The sequence below is a fragment of the Plectropomus leopardus genome, chromosome 11 (assembly GCF_026936395.1).
Source record: "Plectropomus leopardus strain MGB_pleo_1.0 chromosome 11, ASM2693639v1, whole genome shotgun sequence".
Classification (NCBI taxonomy): domain Eukaryota; kingdom Metazoa; phylum Chordata; class Actinopteri; order Perciformes; family Serranidae; genus Plectropomus; species Plectropomus leopardus.
In genome coordinates, this window is record NC_142186.1 from 30184118 (window position 1) to 30203399 (window position 19282).

Consider the following 19282-nt stretch of genomic DNA (forward strand, 5'->3'; position numbering starts at 1 on the left):
TCTAGGAAAATATGGGGTAAAACTATATTTATTATTATAATGATTATTTATTTAAAATTATGTCACAAAATTACTATAGTTTTTGAGCACTTTTTTCTACTTCTTGTTTGCCTTGGTTTCCCAGTTTTTATTTTTGTTTGTTTGGGTTTTTTTATTTTTTATTTTCTGCTAATTTTCTGGTATTTTTTATCTATATATCTATATGTCTATATATATCTATATACATATATATATACATATATATATATGTATGTAAAATTTTTCGGTTATGTCGTATTTAATTGCTTGTTGCTTTCTTCCTATGTTTTTAAAGAAATCAAGCTTTTTGCACATTTTACTGTTATGAAAGCATGATAATGATAATAATAATTTTTTTTTATATATATAAATGGAGCGACAGTATTGCACCACAAAGTCAAGACTGGAGTGCACTGTTAAAAAAAGCTCACCTTGAAAATAATAATTTATATGAATAAAGGCTCAATAAATGAGTGTAATTGGTAAATGGTCAGCCTTCTTAGCACCCATGTTTTAAAGACAACAGGTGGAATAGTTAGGCTACCAAATTACAATGTCTTTAGTCAGAAGCATGGGCACCAATCCACATGCTACAGTATTTATTTATATTTAATTTCTTAATTAAAATACCAATTTGTTTATTTAGTTTTTATTGTTGCTAAAGTTGCTATTTTTTTTGTCTTTTTTTCGCTATTGCTTGTTATTTTTTTCTTGCCAGTTTCTTGCTGGCTTTTGAAATTAGTTAAAGGTTTGCATATGGTACGAACTATTGTACTGTCTGATTTTCATTGGTACTTGTAAATACTAACAAAAAATGGGGATAAAAAAGGAAAGTCTGACATGCTTCCACATCAATAAGTGCAAAAAACAGAGGATCGGACGTTTAGTTATTTTTATTATTTTTTCCCTCGACTCTCACCTTAACTGCTGAATCGGAATCGACGAATCGGAAACTAACTTCGGCGTCGTCATCCGTGCAGCCTGGTAGCTTCTGGTAAGTACCGGAGCTCGTACTAGGAAGTCATTTGCATGTTATTTGAAGATAACAAACAGCTGCATACACTGGATAAGTTGAAAGGATAGCGTGACTCTCTAAGGTAACCACCGAACAACACGCCACGGTGTTTATGAAAACATAATATCCCGTCGTCTCCCATAAACGCTTATTGTATCGTTTAGTTTACGTAGCATTAGCTTAGCCTCCTTACTAGCGCTAGTTAGCTTGGCAAATTTAGCTTCGACGCAAACTGTGCGCTTTCTAAGTTGAGCTAAGCTAAATCCTGCTAACAAGCCAGCGCTAACAAACGGTAGCTGGCTAACGCTAAACGTAATTATCGATAGCGTTACGTGTGGCTCTTTAAATCGTTTAATCAGTACAAAAAATATGAAATTATTGTCACCGGCCTAGCAGAATACAACTAACTTAGCTAACATCAACCGCTGATAGTTAATTTTGATACTACTTAGCAAGTTGATTTGGCTACCTGCTCAGATTATTACTTCTGACTTACCTGTATAAATAGAGTTAATGAACTAAACATGGCTATTTTATTGATTCCTCAACAACTGCTGTTTTGTTAGTGTTACCGATTTTTAGGAGGCAACAATTTGCCAGTTTTGTCGACATTGAGCCGTTTCATATGTAATTGATTGTTTATGTTATTTGAAGGTGTAACCTAATGATTTGAGTATAAGTTTAACTAGTTTCTCAATGATAGAAGTTTAAAGTATTAAAGGTCTCTACTGGCCTTCCAAAAGTCTTACGTTGTCTCCAAATCAGTTATTATATATTAGGCCTTAAAAATCATTTAAAGAACAACCAAGCAAAACTTGATTTGTATAGAACATTTCTTTCTAAGTGGAAGCACAACCTGCTGCATAAAGTGTGAGGAAGAAGTTACAGGCACAAAAGAAAGTAAGCAAACGATCATAAAAGTGAATAAAATCCATTAAAGCTAACAATAAAAGCCCATAAAACAATAATAAAGATGAAGAATAGACTAGTAAAAAATACAAATATTGTTAAAATGCATAAAAATAATGTTAAAATAATGGTAAAAGTAGAACGTTAAAAGAGGATTATACATGTAACTTAAAAAAAATGATGAGCTGTTAGTAAAATTGTCCAATAAAAATAACTCATGAGTAAAATCCATCAGAATATTATAATAGGTTAACCAATAAACCAGTAAGCACATCTGAGTTGAGGTCAATAAAACAAATAAACGACAGACGACAGATCTTTATCAAGAAGGGTTGTTTCTGTTGAGATAAGAATATCAGCTGATTTAATATTTTAAAAAGACTTTTAAGTTAAATGTTGTAACACTCACATAATAAATAATAAATAACCCAAACTCATTATTTTCTGATCCAGGAACACAATGGAGGAACAAACTGCAGACATAGAGGTGACAGTCAAAACACTAGACTCCCAAAGCAGAACCTACACTGTTGGTGCTCAGGTAAATTCTTCAGTTCCTACTGCAAACACCAGAGTGAATGTTCATTTTCAATTTGCCTTTGTGAAAGTCTCACTCTAGTGTTTCATCTTTTTTTTCATAGTTGACAGTAAAAGAGTTCAAGGAGCACATTGCCCCCTCAGTGGGTATCCCTGTGGACAAACAGAGGCTGATCTATCAGGGCAGAGTCTTACAGGATGAAAGGACCCTGGCAGACTACAGTAAGTATTCAAGGAGTCAATTAAAACAATACAGAACTTGATTTGATCTGATTCTAAGGCAATTTTAGATTTGATTTTGCACGCCTGCCTGTTTATTTTATGTATCATAAAAGTGCAGCATCACAAAAATTATTATTTTTTCACCATTATGTGCACATTGATTCTTAACAGGCAGGCCACACACACATCCGTTGCTTTGATGTTATTTTGCCATTGTGCTTGACTACTATTGTATTAGAAAGCAGTATTTCCTGCCTGTGTGTGCTTGTGTATCAGTCTGTATTCCCTCTCTAAATTCAGAGATTTTGTAGGTCCATGAACGCAGCACAGGCAGAACTCATTTTTTATCTTTCAGCAGCAGTTTGTAGAGTTTTGAGTTGCAGGTTGGATAATTGCTCAGTCGATGTTATCAAAGCTAATCAGATTGATGATTAGAGATGCAGCTATTTGTGAGTGAAAGCAAATTTTTAGACCCAGCTCAGTGAGCAGTTAAGTGTCACTTTGATGTTCTGCTGCCCTGTTTGTGACAAGTGTATGCTCTGTGCTCTGAGAGTTTGGAGGAATGGATTACTGAAAGGTGTTTATATTCAGAGCAGCTAATGAATGGCCGAGCTGCTAAAATAGAAAATCAAAATGTGGTGGCAGGTGTTTGAATTGTGGCCAGGTGCCACAAATAAATGAATGAATATCTGGAAAATAAAGACTGTGTATTGCAATCTGTTTCTTGAGTGGGTATTTGAATGGGAGCTTTTGAGCTCACTGTCTTTTGTCCATCGTTATTTATGTTGTCTTGCCAGCAAAAGCAAGTGGACATTGTTTTTAAGGCCTTCAGTGATGTAGAATAAAGCTAGAATTCCTCTTGTTTCTCAAAACAAAAGTTTGAAGTCAACATGCCATCATATGTGTACAGATGTAACCGTAGTTCTCTGTTGTTCCAGATGTGGATGGCAAGGTGATACATCTCGTGGAGCGGGCGCCCCCTCCGCCCTCCCAGCCTGGCTCAGGGTCAGGGGGCACTTCAGCAGACAGCGGACCCTCCTCCTCCTCCCAGGGAACATCACAAGTGCCTCCACACGATCGTAACGCTAACAGCTACGTAATGCTCGGCACCTTTAACCTTCCTGTCAACATCATGGACCCCCAGCAGATACAGGTAGGTTTGTTTTATGACTTATTTAGGACTGTTCAGTGTTTTACAAGGTATTACAAGTCCTGGGGAGCACTACTGTGTTTAAAAGAAATACATAAAGCCTTTTTTGACTGCAGACGAGTTAGAAATTTGTGAGCTCACTGGACTTCTGTAACTTGCTACTTATGTTTTGCAAATTACTTAATTTATTCAGATTTTAGTGCTTCCTGAATAAAAAGAAAAAGTCCTGTTGTTAGGCTCTTATTAGGTATATTATTGCTTTTTAAACGATAAAAATGAGAGTTTATAAACAAAATAAATGCATGTTGAATGCGGAACACAGAAGGACATTGAGGCGCAATAAGAGGCCAGCGTTTTTTCAGCTGAGACGCTTTGATACAGAGTATCTACAAAAGTAAAAATGTTGGCACAAGGTAGAGAACTTGCACTGGATGAAGGGAAGGCTGAAGTGCGTCAGGAGAGACGACAGAGCCATCAGTTTGTCTGTGATCAGTATGAAGTTCTCCTGCATTTTGGTTGTTCAGCCATGTGACAGTTGGTTTTGTAGTGTTTGTCCTGCCTCTCCTGTAGTGTAGTGATTGGACAGCTGGGTAAAATGTGAAAGTGACATGCGACCGCTGCGTTTTACCAGAGTTGAATAATTTTCATCTCTCTGAAACCAGAAAAAAATGCCAAATATGCAGTGCTCAGCCAAGAAAAGACACTCGATGCCCCATCACACCAGGCGGGTTTCCATTAATCCTCAAATAGCGCTTGTGGAATGTGAATATAAAATATGCCGAATAAAAACGTCAATTTCGAAAAAACTCCCCTTTATAAAAAAAAACATCACATGAGGTGGTATTTTAGGTGAAAAAAAGATATTTTCCAAAACTGTAATAGAAACACTTCTTTTTGCATTTATAGGTCACATGATGCTATGACTATGTGCTTGTTGGGAGGAACTGGCTCCCTCAGGCATGATGCAGGAGGCGCTGCAAGAAGTGTTATTGCATCATATAACTCTTCAAAAGTCGGGTGGATCATCCAGAAGTTTTTAATCCACAATTCCTCTGTGAAATCATGGACTATTGCCTATCAGAAATCCCGCATACGTGACCGCTCCTTCATATAACGCGCTTGCCTTTCCATTATCGCTCATCGCTAGTGCGGTGGCTGCTATAGAAATTAACCTGCTGATATTTTGATCATCCTTCGCCACACTTCTTGGAGTGTTATTGCGAGAGGAGAAGTTGCATAACATCACTCAATGGAAGCAGAGTCATCTTGCAATTGTAGTTTATTAACATTTCGAAAATATCACTTTAGTTTTGCTCAAATCTATAATTTATGTGCAGTGTGTTTCCCAGCTTGAATCATGTTTCATTTCATGACCGTTAGAAGGTTTGTCTTGCATGTTAAGTGTTGTTTCCAAAGTTGCATTGCCTCTGTTGTTGTTGTTATTTTATTTTAGATGTCGGTTCAGCAGATGGTGTCCGGCATGGGAGAGAATGCCAGGAATGCCAGAGTCACAACCAGCACTGGGGTAAGATACTATGTCTGTTTCTAGAGCACATTGCCTGATAAGATTGTCCCTGTTTTGTTGATTGTCCCCTTTTTATTTCAGAGCAATGGGTCCGTGAACGTTCACATCGATATGGACCAGCCAGTGCAGAGCGAGCCCAGGCTGAGGCTGGTGCTGGCTGAGAACCTCCTGAGGGACATCAATGATGTCATCCACAGGATGGAGGTGAGAGCTCGTCCTTCAGATTACTTCAGTACCAAATCTCCAGAGAAATTACTGTTTTTCGCAGTAGCAAATTTGCCTGCTGTCTTGTTTCGTCTTTCAGAGTCGGCCGAGCGACTCATCCACTCAAACAGAGACAACTTCTGCTGCTGCTCCCCCTCCGCCCTCGTCTTCATCTACCACCTCCACTCCCTCCCCCTCTGCCCAGCCCATGGACACCTCCCCACCTCCAACAACTCCGCCACCTCCGCCCACCTCCTCAGCACAGTCTGAAGGACCAACACCCCAACCTGGACCCAAGTAAGACATCTGCTCTACCTATTGAGCCTTTTTTTTTTTTTTTACAGAAGGGTGAAACGCAATAACAACGCGGCATTCCCGTCTTGAACAGGGAGTGTATAAGGGGCTACGGACTTTTGCTTAGGCCTCATACTTCTGATTTTAAAAAAAAAACATACAATAAAACAAACATGAAATAATTCATAGGGGCCACTGCAGGAATCTTTTCTTCTTATACTACAACGTTTTATTGAAACAAGCTTGTTATTTGATCCCTGTGTTCTACTGTCAGTTGCATTTCTTCCTCTGTATATAATATATTTTTGTCCTTAAACATGGTGATGTTGTATCTGTGTGTTTTGTGAACAGCTGTTGTTTGATCGGCATCAGCTTTGCTCTCCTTTCTTCCCCCCAGTCATCCCAGCCCAGCTGAGTTGGCGGAGATGTTGTCTGAGCTGCGGAGGGTGGAGGAGAGACTACAGCCTTTCATTCAGAGAGCTCACACCATCCTGGAGACAGCCACCACTGCCGAATACAACAATAATACAGTAGGGTTCAAACAGCCAAAATATGATTTAACTGGTGATCTTTGGTATATTTATAAGGTGTTTTTTATGAGGATGCCAGAATATCCATATTCAAAAACTCCTCCTACATCTACAGTTTATAAATTCACAAGGTTTCAAGGGCAGTTATATTTTAGGCAATTATTTTGTTTCTATAGGATTATTATAGATGCAATAATTTACCTCCCGCTTCCTGATTTAATTCACACAATCTTTTGTACCTTTTACAAGTTGAGCCAAAAGGATGTATGGACTTAATCGACTGTTCTGAACACATCTTCAGGTTCAATAAGTTCACAATCACTAGGGCAACTTACACTACTCTTATACATAACCTGTAATTTAATTTCTGTTATATTTAACAGAAATGTTTTTAATTTTTTGTGGGAGAGTAAATTGCCAGTCTCCATAGTGGTTTTGACCTACAAATACTTTGGCAATAACCACCCATAAAATATGAAGTTATTTATATATATGTGTGTGTGTGTGTGTGTGTGTGTGTGTGTGTAAACATATAATAATTTTTGCTTTTAGTTTAAAAACACGGATATGGAATAAACTGTTCATAGCTTTGTTTTCATTTGATTATTATTGCCTGAAAAGGAGTTTTTTTTTTTATTCATTAACTTAGAATGAGCTGTCTATATCTACATACAGACTTTATATAATAGCACAGAAAAAAAACAAACTAAGCACTGGTTGTAAATAGGGCCATTCTGGTTTTTGTGTTTTCATGTGGGCCGCTGAAGCTCTTCTTCACGCTTTGCACATGGGAGAAGTTTCCGCTTTGCAACTTTGCCGCAAGATGCCACTAAACCTTCAAAAACTAGACCTTTTAACATTAGTCACTGAATATAGTTGTCATTCAAAAAAAGTTGCCTAAGCTTGTTTTTTTTCTGCCACAGGAGAGAGAGGAGGACCAGCGTACCCTCGTCCTGACGTGGGAGTGTCTCCGTCTCCTTGGTAACGCCCTTGTGGCCCTTAGTGACCTGCGATTGAACCTCATGAGCCCCGTACCCCGCCACCTGCATGTGGTCCGGCCTTTTTCCCACTATGCCAGCCCAGTCACCCTGCCTGGAGCTGTGCACCACCACATCCCTGTGCAAGTAAGTGGATGAAAGCGTATTTTTGATCAAACTTATTGATGGGAACGTTTAGTGTATTCAGACTGACCGTGCTCACACCTTCACCGACAGATGAACATGGGTGCTACAGTGACTGTTGCAGCCAACAGCACGGAGGGACAAGCTCCATCCACCCAGCCGGCCAGCCAGTCGGAGCAGGCAGGTCAGGGACAGACCTCCCCCCCACAGAATTCCCCGTCCAATCAGCAGGCTGGACAGGGACAGGCTGGCCCCCGGGTCATCAGGATCAGCCACCAGGCAGTACCGGTGGTCATGATGCAGATGAACACGGACGGTGTGTTGTCCCCTACCCGCCACTGATTGAGTGCTCTACTGCATCAAAGCTGTTTGTGTGTCATATTGCTGGGCAGCAGTGCAGGCGGAGGTTAATGTTTGCACACTCCACACTAATGTGTCCTCCGTGCACTGCTGCCACAATCAGTGATCTGAAGAGTGGAACTTACTTCTTATCTGATTTGCAGGTTCAAATTTCACATGATCTTTTTTTCATGTTTGTTGAATGTTGGCTCTTTCATTGCGAATGTTCTACTGTGTGTGTGATTTTACTGGCAGTTACTTAAGTATTAAAGGTCAAACTGGTCGTGTGTTGTTTTTGTGTGTATATGCAGGTTCAGGCGCAAACCCTGCTGCACCTGGACAACAGATGCCTGGACAACCAGGTAAAGTCCAAAGCACTTTTTAACACAGAGTTCACGCTATAGAGCTGCTGCAAAGTCCCTTCTTTGTGCCCCGTTTGCATTTTTACACAGAAACAAATGATGGCAGCATCGTTTCGCCCCAGTATGTCATTGTACACTGCAGCCCAGAATCCAGAAATCATTATATGTAACACAACAGCTTCAGCCTCTAGTGTGACATATAATATACATATCGAAAGCGCTTTCTAAACAATAACAAAGGCTTAACATGTCAACAACAATCATTTACATTCTTTGTTATGTGACAGCTGATCTCATCTGAAGGGTAAGGGGCTCCTGAATGTTATTGTTTTCCCAATATACTGACATTTACGGCTGCTGATCTTCTTTGAAATAGCTGCTAACAGCTACTTTTTAAATCTTTCATGGTTGGTTGCGCACATAACTCATAATCAAAACATCACACTCGCCCCACCCATTGTCACGTCTTTCCAGCTTCACACATACCTTGTTTGGGGGCTTTTAGTACCTACTAAAGTTATGTCACATTTTGTATGCTACATTTTGTATAACATAATCAAATCCAGGTTATCTGTTTTTATAATCCTCCAACCCTTTTAGTCAAATACTCTGTTGTTTTTGATCAAAATATTAAGCCTTCTTTTTTGAAAACCTTTTCATTTACTGCTGAAAAGAGAGGTAAACATTCGGGGATGCTGCCAGAAAGTTGGAATACTCAGGGTTCCCATGGTCATGGAAAATCTTTCATGGAATTTCTAGGCTTCTCCAGGCCTGGAAAAGTCATTGAATTATGAAAATAAGTGAAAGTCTTTGTAAAGTTCATGGAATTTTGTTGTGTGTACTGAAATTGTTGCAGTAATCCTCCATGGATAGCCTTCCATGTAATGCAGCTATATTGTAGTAATATGTACTACTTTATGTGAATGTTCGTGTGACCCTGAATTTCCTGCTGAACCCTGTTTAAGAGAAAATCTGGCTCTTTATTAAAGGCTTTTCATGATAGTCAACACAAAAAAATAGAAACAAAGTCAAATATTAGTATTAAACAGCCAAATTCTGTTGGACTGACACATTTCTGAGGCAGCTAAAGCCCTAAAATCATGTTATTCTAATGCTCTGCTCTTTTTCTCCTTGTAGGTGGTCTCCCTCCTGACTTCATGCGCAATCTCATGCAACAGATCAGTCAATATGCTGCCGCAGTAGCTACTAGCGCCGCCACTGCCACTGTTCCTGGCCAACCAGTCCCACCCCAGCCCACCCCTCCTGGCTACAGCTCCACAGCCAACTCCTCAACTACCACCACAGGTCCCAACACACCCACCACCACCCCGACTGCTCCCCCACCACCTCCCCATACTGGCCCCCAGCCCCAGGCCCGGGTTGTGTTCACTAGACCGCCCTTTGCTCCCAACATGCCCCCTCCAGCCTTCGGCACTCGGGGAACCACCATCAATGTGAGGGCTGCCATGCCAGGACAGCAGCCAGGACAGGTGGGGATAAGGTTTTCTGATTTGGTTCCTGTTTTTAAGGCTGATTATCAATAACCGAGGCTAATAAAAAAATCCCCACAGGCTTTCAATCCTGCTGCTCTCAACCAGATGATTAGTGGACTAGTTGGACAGCTTTTGCTGCCAGGACAAATGGGTAAGCTTCTCCAGTTGTGTGACCTTACATTCATCTCATTCTTGTAAAATCGATATCTCAAGAACACTTTGAGGAAATTTGGTCAAATTTGACACAAACATTCACATGGACTCAACTTTTCAGAGAATTTTCAGAATTTGTGTTCAGAGGTCACTGTGACCTTACATCTGTCTCATTTTTGTGAATGCAATATCTGAAGATGGTTTTAAGGGAGTTTCGTTAAATTTGGCACAAACTCAAGAATGAACTGAGCAGTACATGGTAGCATGTGGAGGCACATGGCGGTTTGTCTAATTATCATACCTAAAGTATAGAAAAATCATCAGAGATTGTTGTCCATCAGTGATACTTGGATTCTTCTTTAATTCTCACTTCAATCTGTCTTTTTTTTTTTTTTTACAGCTGGTCAAACAGTCACATCTTCCTCCTCCACGTCCACATCTTCCTCTTCCTCCTTTTCCTCCTCCTCCCAAACCTCCTCATCCTCCTCCTCCTTTTCTTTCTCCAACTCGGGTCCAACACCGCCCCCTACCGCAAACACTGCTGGCACACCGAGCCAGTCTGACACCAGCACCGGCGAGCCCCAGTCCCTGGAGATGCCCCCAGACCTCAGCCAGCTCCTGGGTTCTCTCCTGGGGGGCGGTGTAGGTCCTGTAGGGGCTCCCTCAATTACAGTCACCACATCTGGAGTCCCAGCCTTCATCCAGGGAGTGAGCGAGTTCATGCAGCAGGTCAGTGTTTGTATGTTCAGCTTGCACCGCATGAGAATTTCAGCCTAATTTGCACATCAGTTGCATTGTTCATTGTAGTCCTGTATTACCTGCCTACAGATGTTGTGAAATATGTGCATCAGTACAAAATGTCATATATATTTTTGATTCTTGGAAATTGATTGAATAGATTGTCTTAGAACAAGTGTGGCGCCAGATCAAGTTGTGATAAAAAAAAATAGTTTGAAACACTTAAATCTCAAAAATGTCTTGCAGCTATTTCGTGCTGATAAACATTGCCAAGAACAAGAGTAACAGTTTCTCTCTGTTTGCTTTTTTTGTGTCAGTGATTCAACATGTTTTAAACTTCTCATCTTATATTGATCTTCCAAATCATCATCGTTTTTTCCACCTTGTAGACATTCCCAGTTGCCTTTACCCCTAATACAGTGTGTTGTGACAGTTTAAGCTGCACTGGGCAGTTTCACTTTGGCGTCATTGGGCAAAAGTCTAATTGTAAACTATGAGCAGATTGTAATTTAGGTGGACTGAGAGAAAACCAGACTTCTGTTGCATTTCAGACACTTTTAAGTTCCAAAAGCTGGTACTGAATGTATTTTTTACAATTTGCACTCTGCTTTTACTTTCTCTTTGATGAGAGTTTCTGAGGTAAACAATCAGGAAAAAACATGAATATACATCTTATTGGCTCAAGTAGAGAAACATTTCAAATGATATTGACCAGAGTCATCACCGTGTCTCCTTGTCGCCCACTAGAGGGCAGATGGTATGACACTGAGTGAGATACTTGTGTTAGTGATGTTTTGCTTTCCATGTAAAGAAATCACTTGCCTTTGCAGTAAAGCAAAACAATGTCAATAAATCCTTGTTTGTATTTCATCTCTAGGCCCAGCCCATCTTCTCTCCACCCCCGCCTCCCTCTGGTACCGCTCCTGCTGCAGGGCCCAACCCCATGGCCAACCCCCCTGCTGGAGCCGAAGCCCTCAACCCGGAGCTGTTCACAGGCATCGTCCGTGGCGTCCTGAGCACCATGATGGGCTCTCTGGGTCAGGCCCAGAATGACACGGAGAGCATCGCTCAGTTCATGCAGAGGCTATCCCAGGCAACCAACATCTTCATCAGTCCTGAGGATCCAACCGGTAAAGAACAAACACACAAGTATATTTGTAGCGATGCAGTTAAGGAGTGCGTCAGAAAATATGCATCAAAATATTTCTTTTGTTTTTCTTTACTGTGGTTCCCAGGGTTTTTTGGAGAGCTGCTGATGTTGGTATGCCAAACCTTCACCATGTCAGACCTGGTGATGCTGCTTCATGGCCAGCACCAGCCCCTTGGTCGCATCCAGCCTCAACTGTCCCAGTTCTTCAGGCAGAACTACCTCAGCGGCAGAGAACCCACTGATGAGAACATTGCTGTTAGTACCACTCACTAGTTAAAGAGGAATGTTTTTCCTTTAAATTGTTCTCTTGATTCTCGAGTGTAATTAAAAGTAGATAGAGTAGTTGTACAACTAATTTAGTTTTCAGTATTGGTTCCATGTTTGATGGTCTTTGATGTAACTAACCAGTAATTGCGTGATTTTTGTTTTGTTTTCCCTGTATGTGTTGTAATTTTCTTGTTTTTCCTTAATGTTCTCTGTTTCCATCCCTCCAGGCTGCAGCTGACAGTCTTGTCAATGAACTTGAGGAGTATATCAGCGAGAGCTTTGTAAGTCCTCGATGTCCACTCTTCCTCTAGAGTCCCTAAAATATGAAATCAAACATGATGGTAAAACATGAGACTAATAGCGGGAGTTCAGTGTGGTAGCTGACTAATATGTTTCTCATATGTGTAGGAAATGTGTTTGAAGAGAAAACAACAGTAAAAATGTTAAGTGTTTATGGAACAAGTTGACATTTGGGGACAGTTTGGTTTAAGTGTGGGTTTACCTTATTGTTAAAATGCTAACTGCAATGACGACACCTATTTTTAAATTTTTTTTTCCATCTCCCACAGAGAGAGTCTTCAGTCACAGTGTTGGAGGGCGTTGACGTCACTCAGACCAACATGTCCTTCTTCAGACAGCAGCTGATGCACATTGCCTCCCATATTCTACGTTGCACCGGTAAATTTTTAGAACAGTAATAGTTTAAACAAGATTAAACAAAAATACACAATCTTGCCAAAATTCATGCCGTATGCATAAACACAGCCAAAATTATCGAGAAATAAAGAATGAAAAGCATGTAAAGTTTTCTAAAGGATACTTAAGGTTTAAGCCTCTGTTTGTGTTAAAGTATAGGTTGTATCACTAGAGTTAATAATTGTTTATCAGGAGTTAAAGTTATCTTAAAAATGTTAATTTTTATTGTCTCACTAGGAGTTGCAATTGTGTGTATTCTGCTAATATCAATATTTTCTCATCCAGATGACTCATTTGGGCCTCGGCTGCTTCAGCTGTGTAATCAGGCACTGTTTGAGTGTCTCGCCCTCAACCTGCACTGTCTGAGAGGAGACCAGAGAGCTCTCACCGCAGTGATCAACCACCGAATAGTCAGTATACAATCTCTCATTATGTTTTTGTTGTTTAATGTACTGTAGCGAGCAACGGAGAACAAGGTGCCCCTAGCCTGCCATTGACTGATTTGACTGTCGTTAAATCCGTTAATTACTGTTAGGTAACTTAGCCGTGTGATGCTAAGTTTTAGCCCTGTCACTGTTGAGCTCGGTGTATTTATAAGACTTGGCAGTTCAGCGAGCCAAGATGTCACCAAAACGTTTAAAAGTGCAACTATACAACACGCCACTCCTGTCACATTATGGACTGGAGTACTAGTTTGCTATCAGTATTACTTTAAGAGTACTGGTAGTGCAGTTTTTAAATTTATATCCAGCCCAATTACACAGTGTGCACTTTTGGCAGAAGCAGTGTACTACTAATAAATATGTTAAAAAGATCTCAAGCTCCTGCTCTCATTACTGCTTCGGTCCTCAGCAATACACCTGCTAAGTGTGAGGACGATCGGAGCAACAGTTGTCAAGAAAATCAAAGGACAGAGACCCTGTCCATTAAGTTAAAACTCACAGAGTTGAAGTGAACTTTATTGTTCTCAGTGAAGATCATTTTAAACAGACACAACAAAGGCAGGAATGTTTCAAAAAGACAAAAACAAAACAGTTCTACCAACAAAATAAAAGCTGTGTTTTCTCTTCCTGTTCCAGCGGAGGATGTCCAGTGACATCAGCCCCAGTCTGGAGAACTGGATGACCAGTATGATGACGATGAGGCTGCAGGTGATTCTGGAGCATATCCCCATCACACAGGAGCAGATCCAGAACTACATAGTTTACACACAGGTAACAGACCAGAAGCATGCCTTGTTTTTGTTTTTATTTTGTTTGGTTTTTTGTTTTTCTTTTCCAAAATATGGATGAACATGTATTGGCAGTTGGAGGAAATCAAACCTATAAGCCTCCTTAACATGATGTAACTTCTCGGTTACGCTCAGCAATTTAAATATTTGTTGACCCCATATTTTGTTTGAGCAACTGTAAAATTCGGTTTTATTTTCTGACTTTTACATTGGAAAACAGTTTTTTGCACAACAGAATGCACATGCAGCATGTTACATGCAGACAAAGAAGCAGTCCCTCTTACCTGATGGCTGTTACATATCCTGTTACTTAGGACAGCCCGTCTGAAATGGCTAATAAATATTAAATGACATTCTTTCACAGAGAGATCAGTCTTCTGCAACTGGCACACAAGAGCCCGAACGAACACAAAGTGCAACTGTAAGTATGTTTTGTCTTTATTGTCCTTTTCAGATGAACACAGCTCGACATTTTATATACTGCGCTGCCTTTTTAGTTTCCTCACTTCATTGTTCTCCACTCCCAAAGATCGGTGACACCCTCTCACCAGCTGCAGCCACCACAGCAGAGGAGGCCATGTCGGTGTCCCACGACACAAGGGCATCGTCACGGGAAACGAGGGCGTTACCTGGAGACCTTGGAGCCTCAGGAGGAGCCGCACCATTAGGTGGCGACATGGCAGCAGCGGGAGCTGAGGGAGGGAGCGAGGAGTCGGCTCGAGAGTCAGAGGCCTGGACGGCAGTTGTTCCCCCTGTAAGAGCCCACAGTTTTTTTTAAACATTTATCTTATAATTTGTTTGCGGAGGGAAGAATTTTCATGACTACACGTGTCTCAGTGTCCTCTCGTTACTCTGCATAGGCCAATGAACAAACTGTCAACAGTGTGAAAAATAATTTATTCTTTTGAGTCTTTGGATTATTCAGAGTAGTTAGGACATTGTGAATGAAAAGACACATTGAGTATTTAAATTTTCCATAAAAAATGTGATAGAATAGCATGTCAAAAAATGATGTAGTACAGTATGCTATAAAAATGTCAATATAGTATATACAAAGAAGTCCCACTATAGAATCAAAAAAGTCATAGTAGACCTATAGTTAAAAGAAAATCATAGTATAGTATACCAAATAATAATAGTAATTGTATATATTATGCCATTTAAAATATGTATATTATAGTATATCAAAATTAAATTCATAGTATACTATGTCAAAAATATAGTCTGTCAAAAAAAACATAGTTTAACCATTAAAAAATGTCATAGTATAGTGTGCATGCCTTTGAAAAATGTAATTGTATGCCATAAAAAAAGTAATTGAGTCATGAAATAAACATTAATTAATGCATGCATGCTTTACTATGACATTTTTTAATGGATAAACTATGTTTTTTGACAAACTATAGTATGACTTTTCAATGATGTTTTGGACAATATACTGTACCGTGACTTTCTCAACATATTTTGGAAGACATGCTGTACTATGAAGTTTTCATCTGATTTTGGACGACATACTATACTGTGAAGTTTTTAAGCAATTTTTGGAGACATAATATACTATGACATTTTAATGTGGTTTTCGACAACATACTGAACTATGATTTATTCATGCTATTTTAGAAGACATACTGTATGTCTTTTTCATGCTCTTGTGGTCGACATACTAAAGTATGACTTTTTTATGCCATTTTTGACAACATACTATAATTTTTCATGGTATTTTGGACATAATACTTTTCTATGAAGTTTTTATGTGATTTTGGGTGTTATACTATACTATGACTTTTTTAAAATGCATTTTTGGATGGTATACCATAGTACAAATCTTTATAGTATTTGGTACAACACTACTATGATGTTTAATGCTATTTTGGAGGACATACTATACTATGTCTTTTTCATGCTTTTGTTGTCGACATACTAAAGTATGTCTTTTTATGACATTTTTGAAGACATACAAAAAGACATACATGAAAAAGTTATAGCATAATATGTCATCCAGAATTGCATAAATAGTAAATGTATACTATGTGGTCTAAAACTGCATTAAAATTTAGTTTAGTGTGTCAACCAAAACATCATAAAAAGTAAAATTAAAATGTCATAGTATGCCAACAGATGTTGAAGTGTAGTGTTTTTAGTAAGGAACAGTCACACAAAGATATTTTAAATGCTCGAGTTTTGTATTAAGACAGTCTTAAAGACCTGTGATCATATTTCCTCTCTGTTTACTGTCGGTGTTGGTAGGAATGGGTGCCTATCATCAGGTGTGATATATCGACCCAGAGGAAGATGAAGGCTCAGCCTCCGTTATCTGACGCCTATCTGCATGGCATGCCAGCGAAACGCAGGAAGGTAAGCAGATCAGTTGGAAATTTACTTACTATGTATGAATTTAACTTGTCCTTACCTTCCTCAGGGCGCCGATGTATGATACGATACGATACACTTTATTGTCCCCGCAGGGGAAAATTTGTCTTGGACTCAGTGCTGCACAGATAATGTCTCCACACTTACAACAATAACAATTTTCACACCATGACATTAAAAACACCAGATGTGCAACTGCACATAGTCACATTTTCACTTAATACAAATGCACACATCGCACATGACAAATATTGCACATGCCCAGTAATAAAAACACGTATTGCACTCACCCAGTAATAAAACTCACCCAGAGACAAAGTCTCATGCAGTTTTTAAAACGATATGTGTGTTTCCAGACTGGAGTCAGCGGTGGAAGCCTCCTCTCCCTCTCTGATGCAGTCAGCCAGGCAGCCAGGACGGCGGGAGTGAAGCCCATCACCTCTGCTGAGCGGTTACAAGACGATCTGGAGACCCAGGAGCTGAAGGAAGCATATGCAGAACAAGTAAGTAAATCTTACACGTGTATTTACACACTTCATTTGCTGCAAGCATGCATGTTAACAACAAAGGTTCACTTAAAATACTCTTCGATTCTGAAAGTATTTTGACCTACTAAACTCACTGTATTTGTGTGTGCATGCAAATTTACAATGTAATACGCATTACCACTACTTCGATTTCGTCAAAGCAAATGGAGATCAGTATAGAAATTTAACAATTAGTAGATCAACAGAAAAGTAATCTTCAGCTAGTTTGACCATCAATTTCATCTTTTAAAGTATTGTTTCACCCATAAAATAAATCATTCTTGTATCAATTAGTCTTCATATGTTACCTTTGATTTATGAAGAAACACACAATTCCTGCAATATAATCTAGTTCTCACTCATCCAGTCATTAACACAGTACTTCCCAAACACGCGGCATTCAAAAAAAAACCCAAAACATTACTGTATGTATCACTTCTGCTGAGGAGTAGCGTGCTCTGTGTGTGCCTGAGCAGCGTACATGTGCCCAGGCATAATGTTTTTGTGACAAGGCATGTGTTTGGAAAGTACGACTGAGTAAATGAGGCTTAGATAACACTGCTGCATGAGTTGTGAGAGTTTGTAAAGGGAAGTTTTCTTGTACTTTTGCTCCTTTTAATCACCGACCCCTCAATTCATGAAGAAGTTTTGCTTTTTTTGGTTTCTCCGCTCACTGTGGAGGTATTCAAGGAAAACAAATTTTTATTCATGAGTTTAAGGTAAGTGATGATGCACAAATGATTATTTTGCAGGTGAAGCATTTGTCATTTTTCAGAAAATATGAAGTTATACACAGAGTAATCTAAATATTTTTAGAAGATGGTGAACACAATACAAATAAAATTTTTACCTATTTTTAGGTCAGTGGTCAATTCATTGATGCATAACTATTTAATTCAGTGACAAAGCACAAATTTAAACCTTTTTAGCAATTCAGTGGAGGAAATATGTCATTTGTTTTTTAAATAAGTCTAAAAAGCAGAAATATTGATTAACTAACAATATAGGATTTTTGTTTTTTTTAACCACTGTCCTTATTTGAACATGTGAAGCTATGATAATAACAACATCTTTTTTTTTTTTCTCAGGTTAAAGCTGACATCAAGAAACGAGTGCGCGAAGACCCAGATTTCAACCCTCAGCAGACCCCAAATGCTCACAGAGCCTTCTCATCAGACTCATAATCACGTTCAATGATACAAAAAACCATGCAAGACTCTTGCCGTTTTCATTTGAATTATTTTTGGATCTTCATTCGACTACCAGTCAATGCAGCTTCACTCCCGCAGTTAGCAGCTCTCTTAACTAATTGCCTCATGCTAATGTGACTACTTCTCCCAGTGCCTATTTATTTTGTTGTGTTTATTGTGGTCCAACTTCTGGCTGAGAGAACGCTCCTTTATAACAGGCAACAGATTTAAGTTTGACTAAATCAGGTCACTTTACTTTTGTTTGCATACATGTGTATGTTTGTTTGTTTTTTGCCCTCATATCCTCGTGTTGCTTTGTTAATATGAAGCCTGGATTCTCATTATTTAGTGGACTATAACCTTCCTGTCAATATTCTTAACCTTAAGAGTATATTTCATGTGAGAAACATTCTGATTGGTACATGAATGTACAGTAAGCTTAATAAAACTCTTGATACAATACAAAAGTACTCTGTAAATTTGGCTAATATCTGCTTGGAGGAAAATTTACACAAGACAAATAACGGCCGATATTAGCTAATTATGTACATTGGCACTCGGTGGATAAGTCTGTTATTGATTTTCTATAAAGTAACTAAATTTCTCAAAGTGCAGTACTAACGTAAGTGTACTTTTTCCACCAGAGGGCATTAATAGATTAAAACTTAAGTAAATGCTGTAATATAAAAAGTTTTTCCTTTCTTGATAACATACTCTACTTGGCTGTTTTCAGGATTTAACACTAATCCTAACCCTTTTTTCGGATTTTTACTAATGATGTACTGTACAAAGGTGTTTTTTATGCCATTTTGGACCACATAGTACATGACAATGTCAAGCCATTAAAAATGTGACATGGCCAAAAAACTGCTGAGAAAGGCATAGAATCCTGCAAAACTGCCATAAACACCACAATATAGCATGTTGGGAAAAAAAGACCAAAACTGGCATGCAATAGTATGGCGGTATAATAAATATATATATATATATCAGAAAAAGCAAGGTAATAGTATAACATGACCCAAAAACAGCTTGAAACACCTCAAAACTGCATAAAACAGCCTGGTGGGATACGCCATAGCATTAAACTGTACCATACACCATAATGTTGCATATCAAGAAAAAAAACAACAAAAAAGAAAGTCTATAGTATGGTAAAAATGTCAAAAAATAACATGTCCGAAATAAAGCTTTAAACACCTCAAAACAGCATAAAATACCGTACTGAGAAACACGATAGC

At 39.0% G+C, this 19282-nt stretch overlaps 1 protein-coding gene across 4 annotated transcripts; it reads left to right on the top strand.

The window, feature by feature from the left end:
* Positions 1–967: 967 nt before the first annotated feature.
* Positions 968–18508, top strand: LOC121945672 (large proline-rich protein BAG6-like). 4 transcript variants are annotated; one of them, XM_088084588.1, is made up of 25 exons: positions 968–1012; positions 2396–2483; positions 2584–2701; positions 3640–3854; positions 5305–5376; positions 5458–5580; positions 5681–5877; positions 6272–6404; positions 7328–7528; positions 7619–7841; positions 8176–8226; positions 9364–9716; positions 9798–9870; positions 10273–10601; positions 11488–11740; positions 11846–12015; positions 12255–12308; positions 12597–12705; positions 13009–13133; positions 13803–13937; positions 14319–14375; positions 14484–14708; positions 16202–16309; positions 16681–16827; positions 17940–18508. In XM_088084588.1, exons 2-25 carry the CDS (start codon positions 2403–2405, stop codon positions 18033–18035), a joined length of 3648 nt encoding a protein of 1215 aa, XP_087940714.1. In that variant the 5' UTR covers positions 968–1012; positions 2396–2402; the 3' UTR covers positions 18036–18508. The 4 variants fall into 4 exon arrangements, with proteins under 4 accessions (XP_087940714.1, XP_087940713.1, XP_087940715.1 ...); XM_088084587.1 differs by having other exon boundaries at positions 983–1115; XM_088084589.1 differs by lacking the exon at positions 968–1012 and having other exon boundaries at positions 7619–7709.
* Positions 18509–19282: the final 774 nt, after the last annotated feature.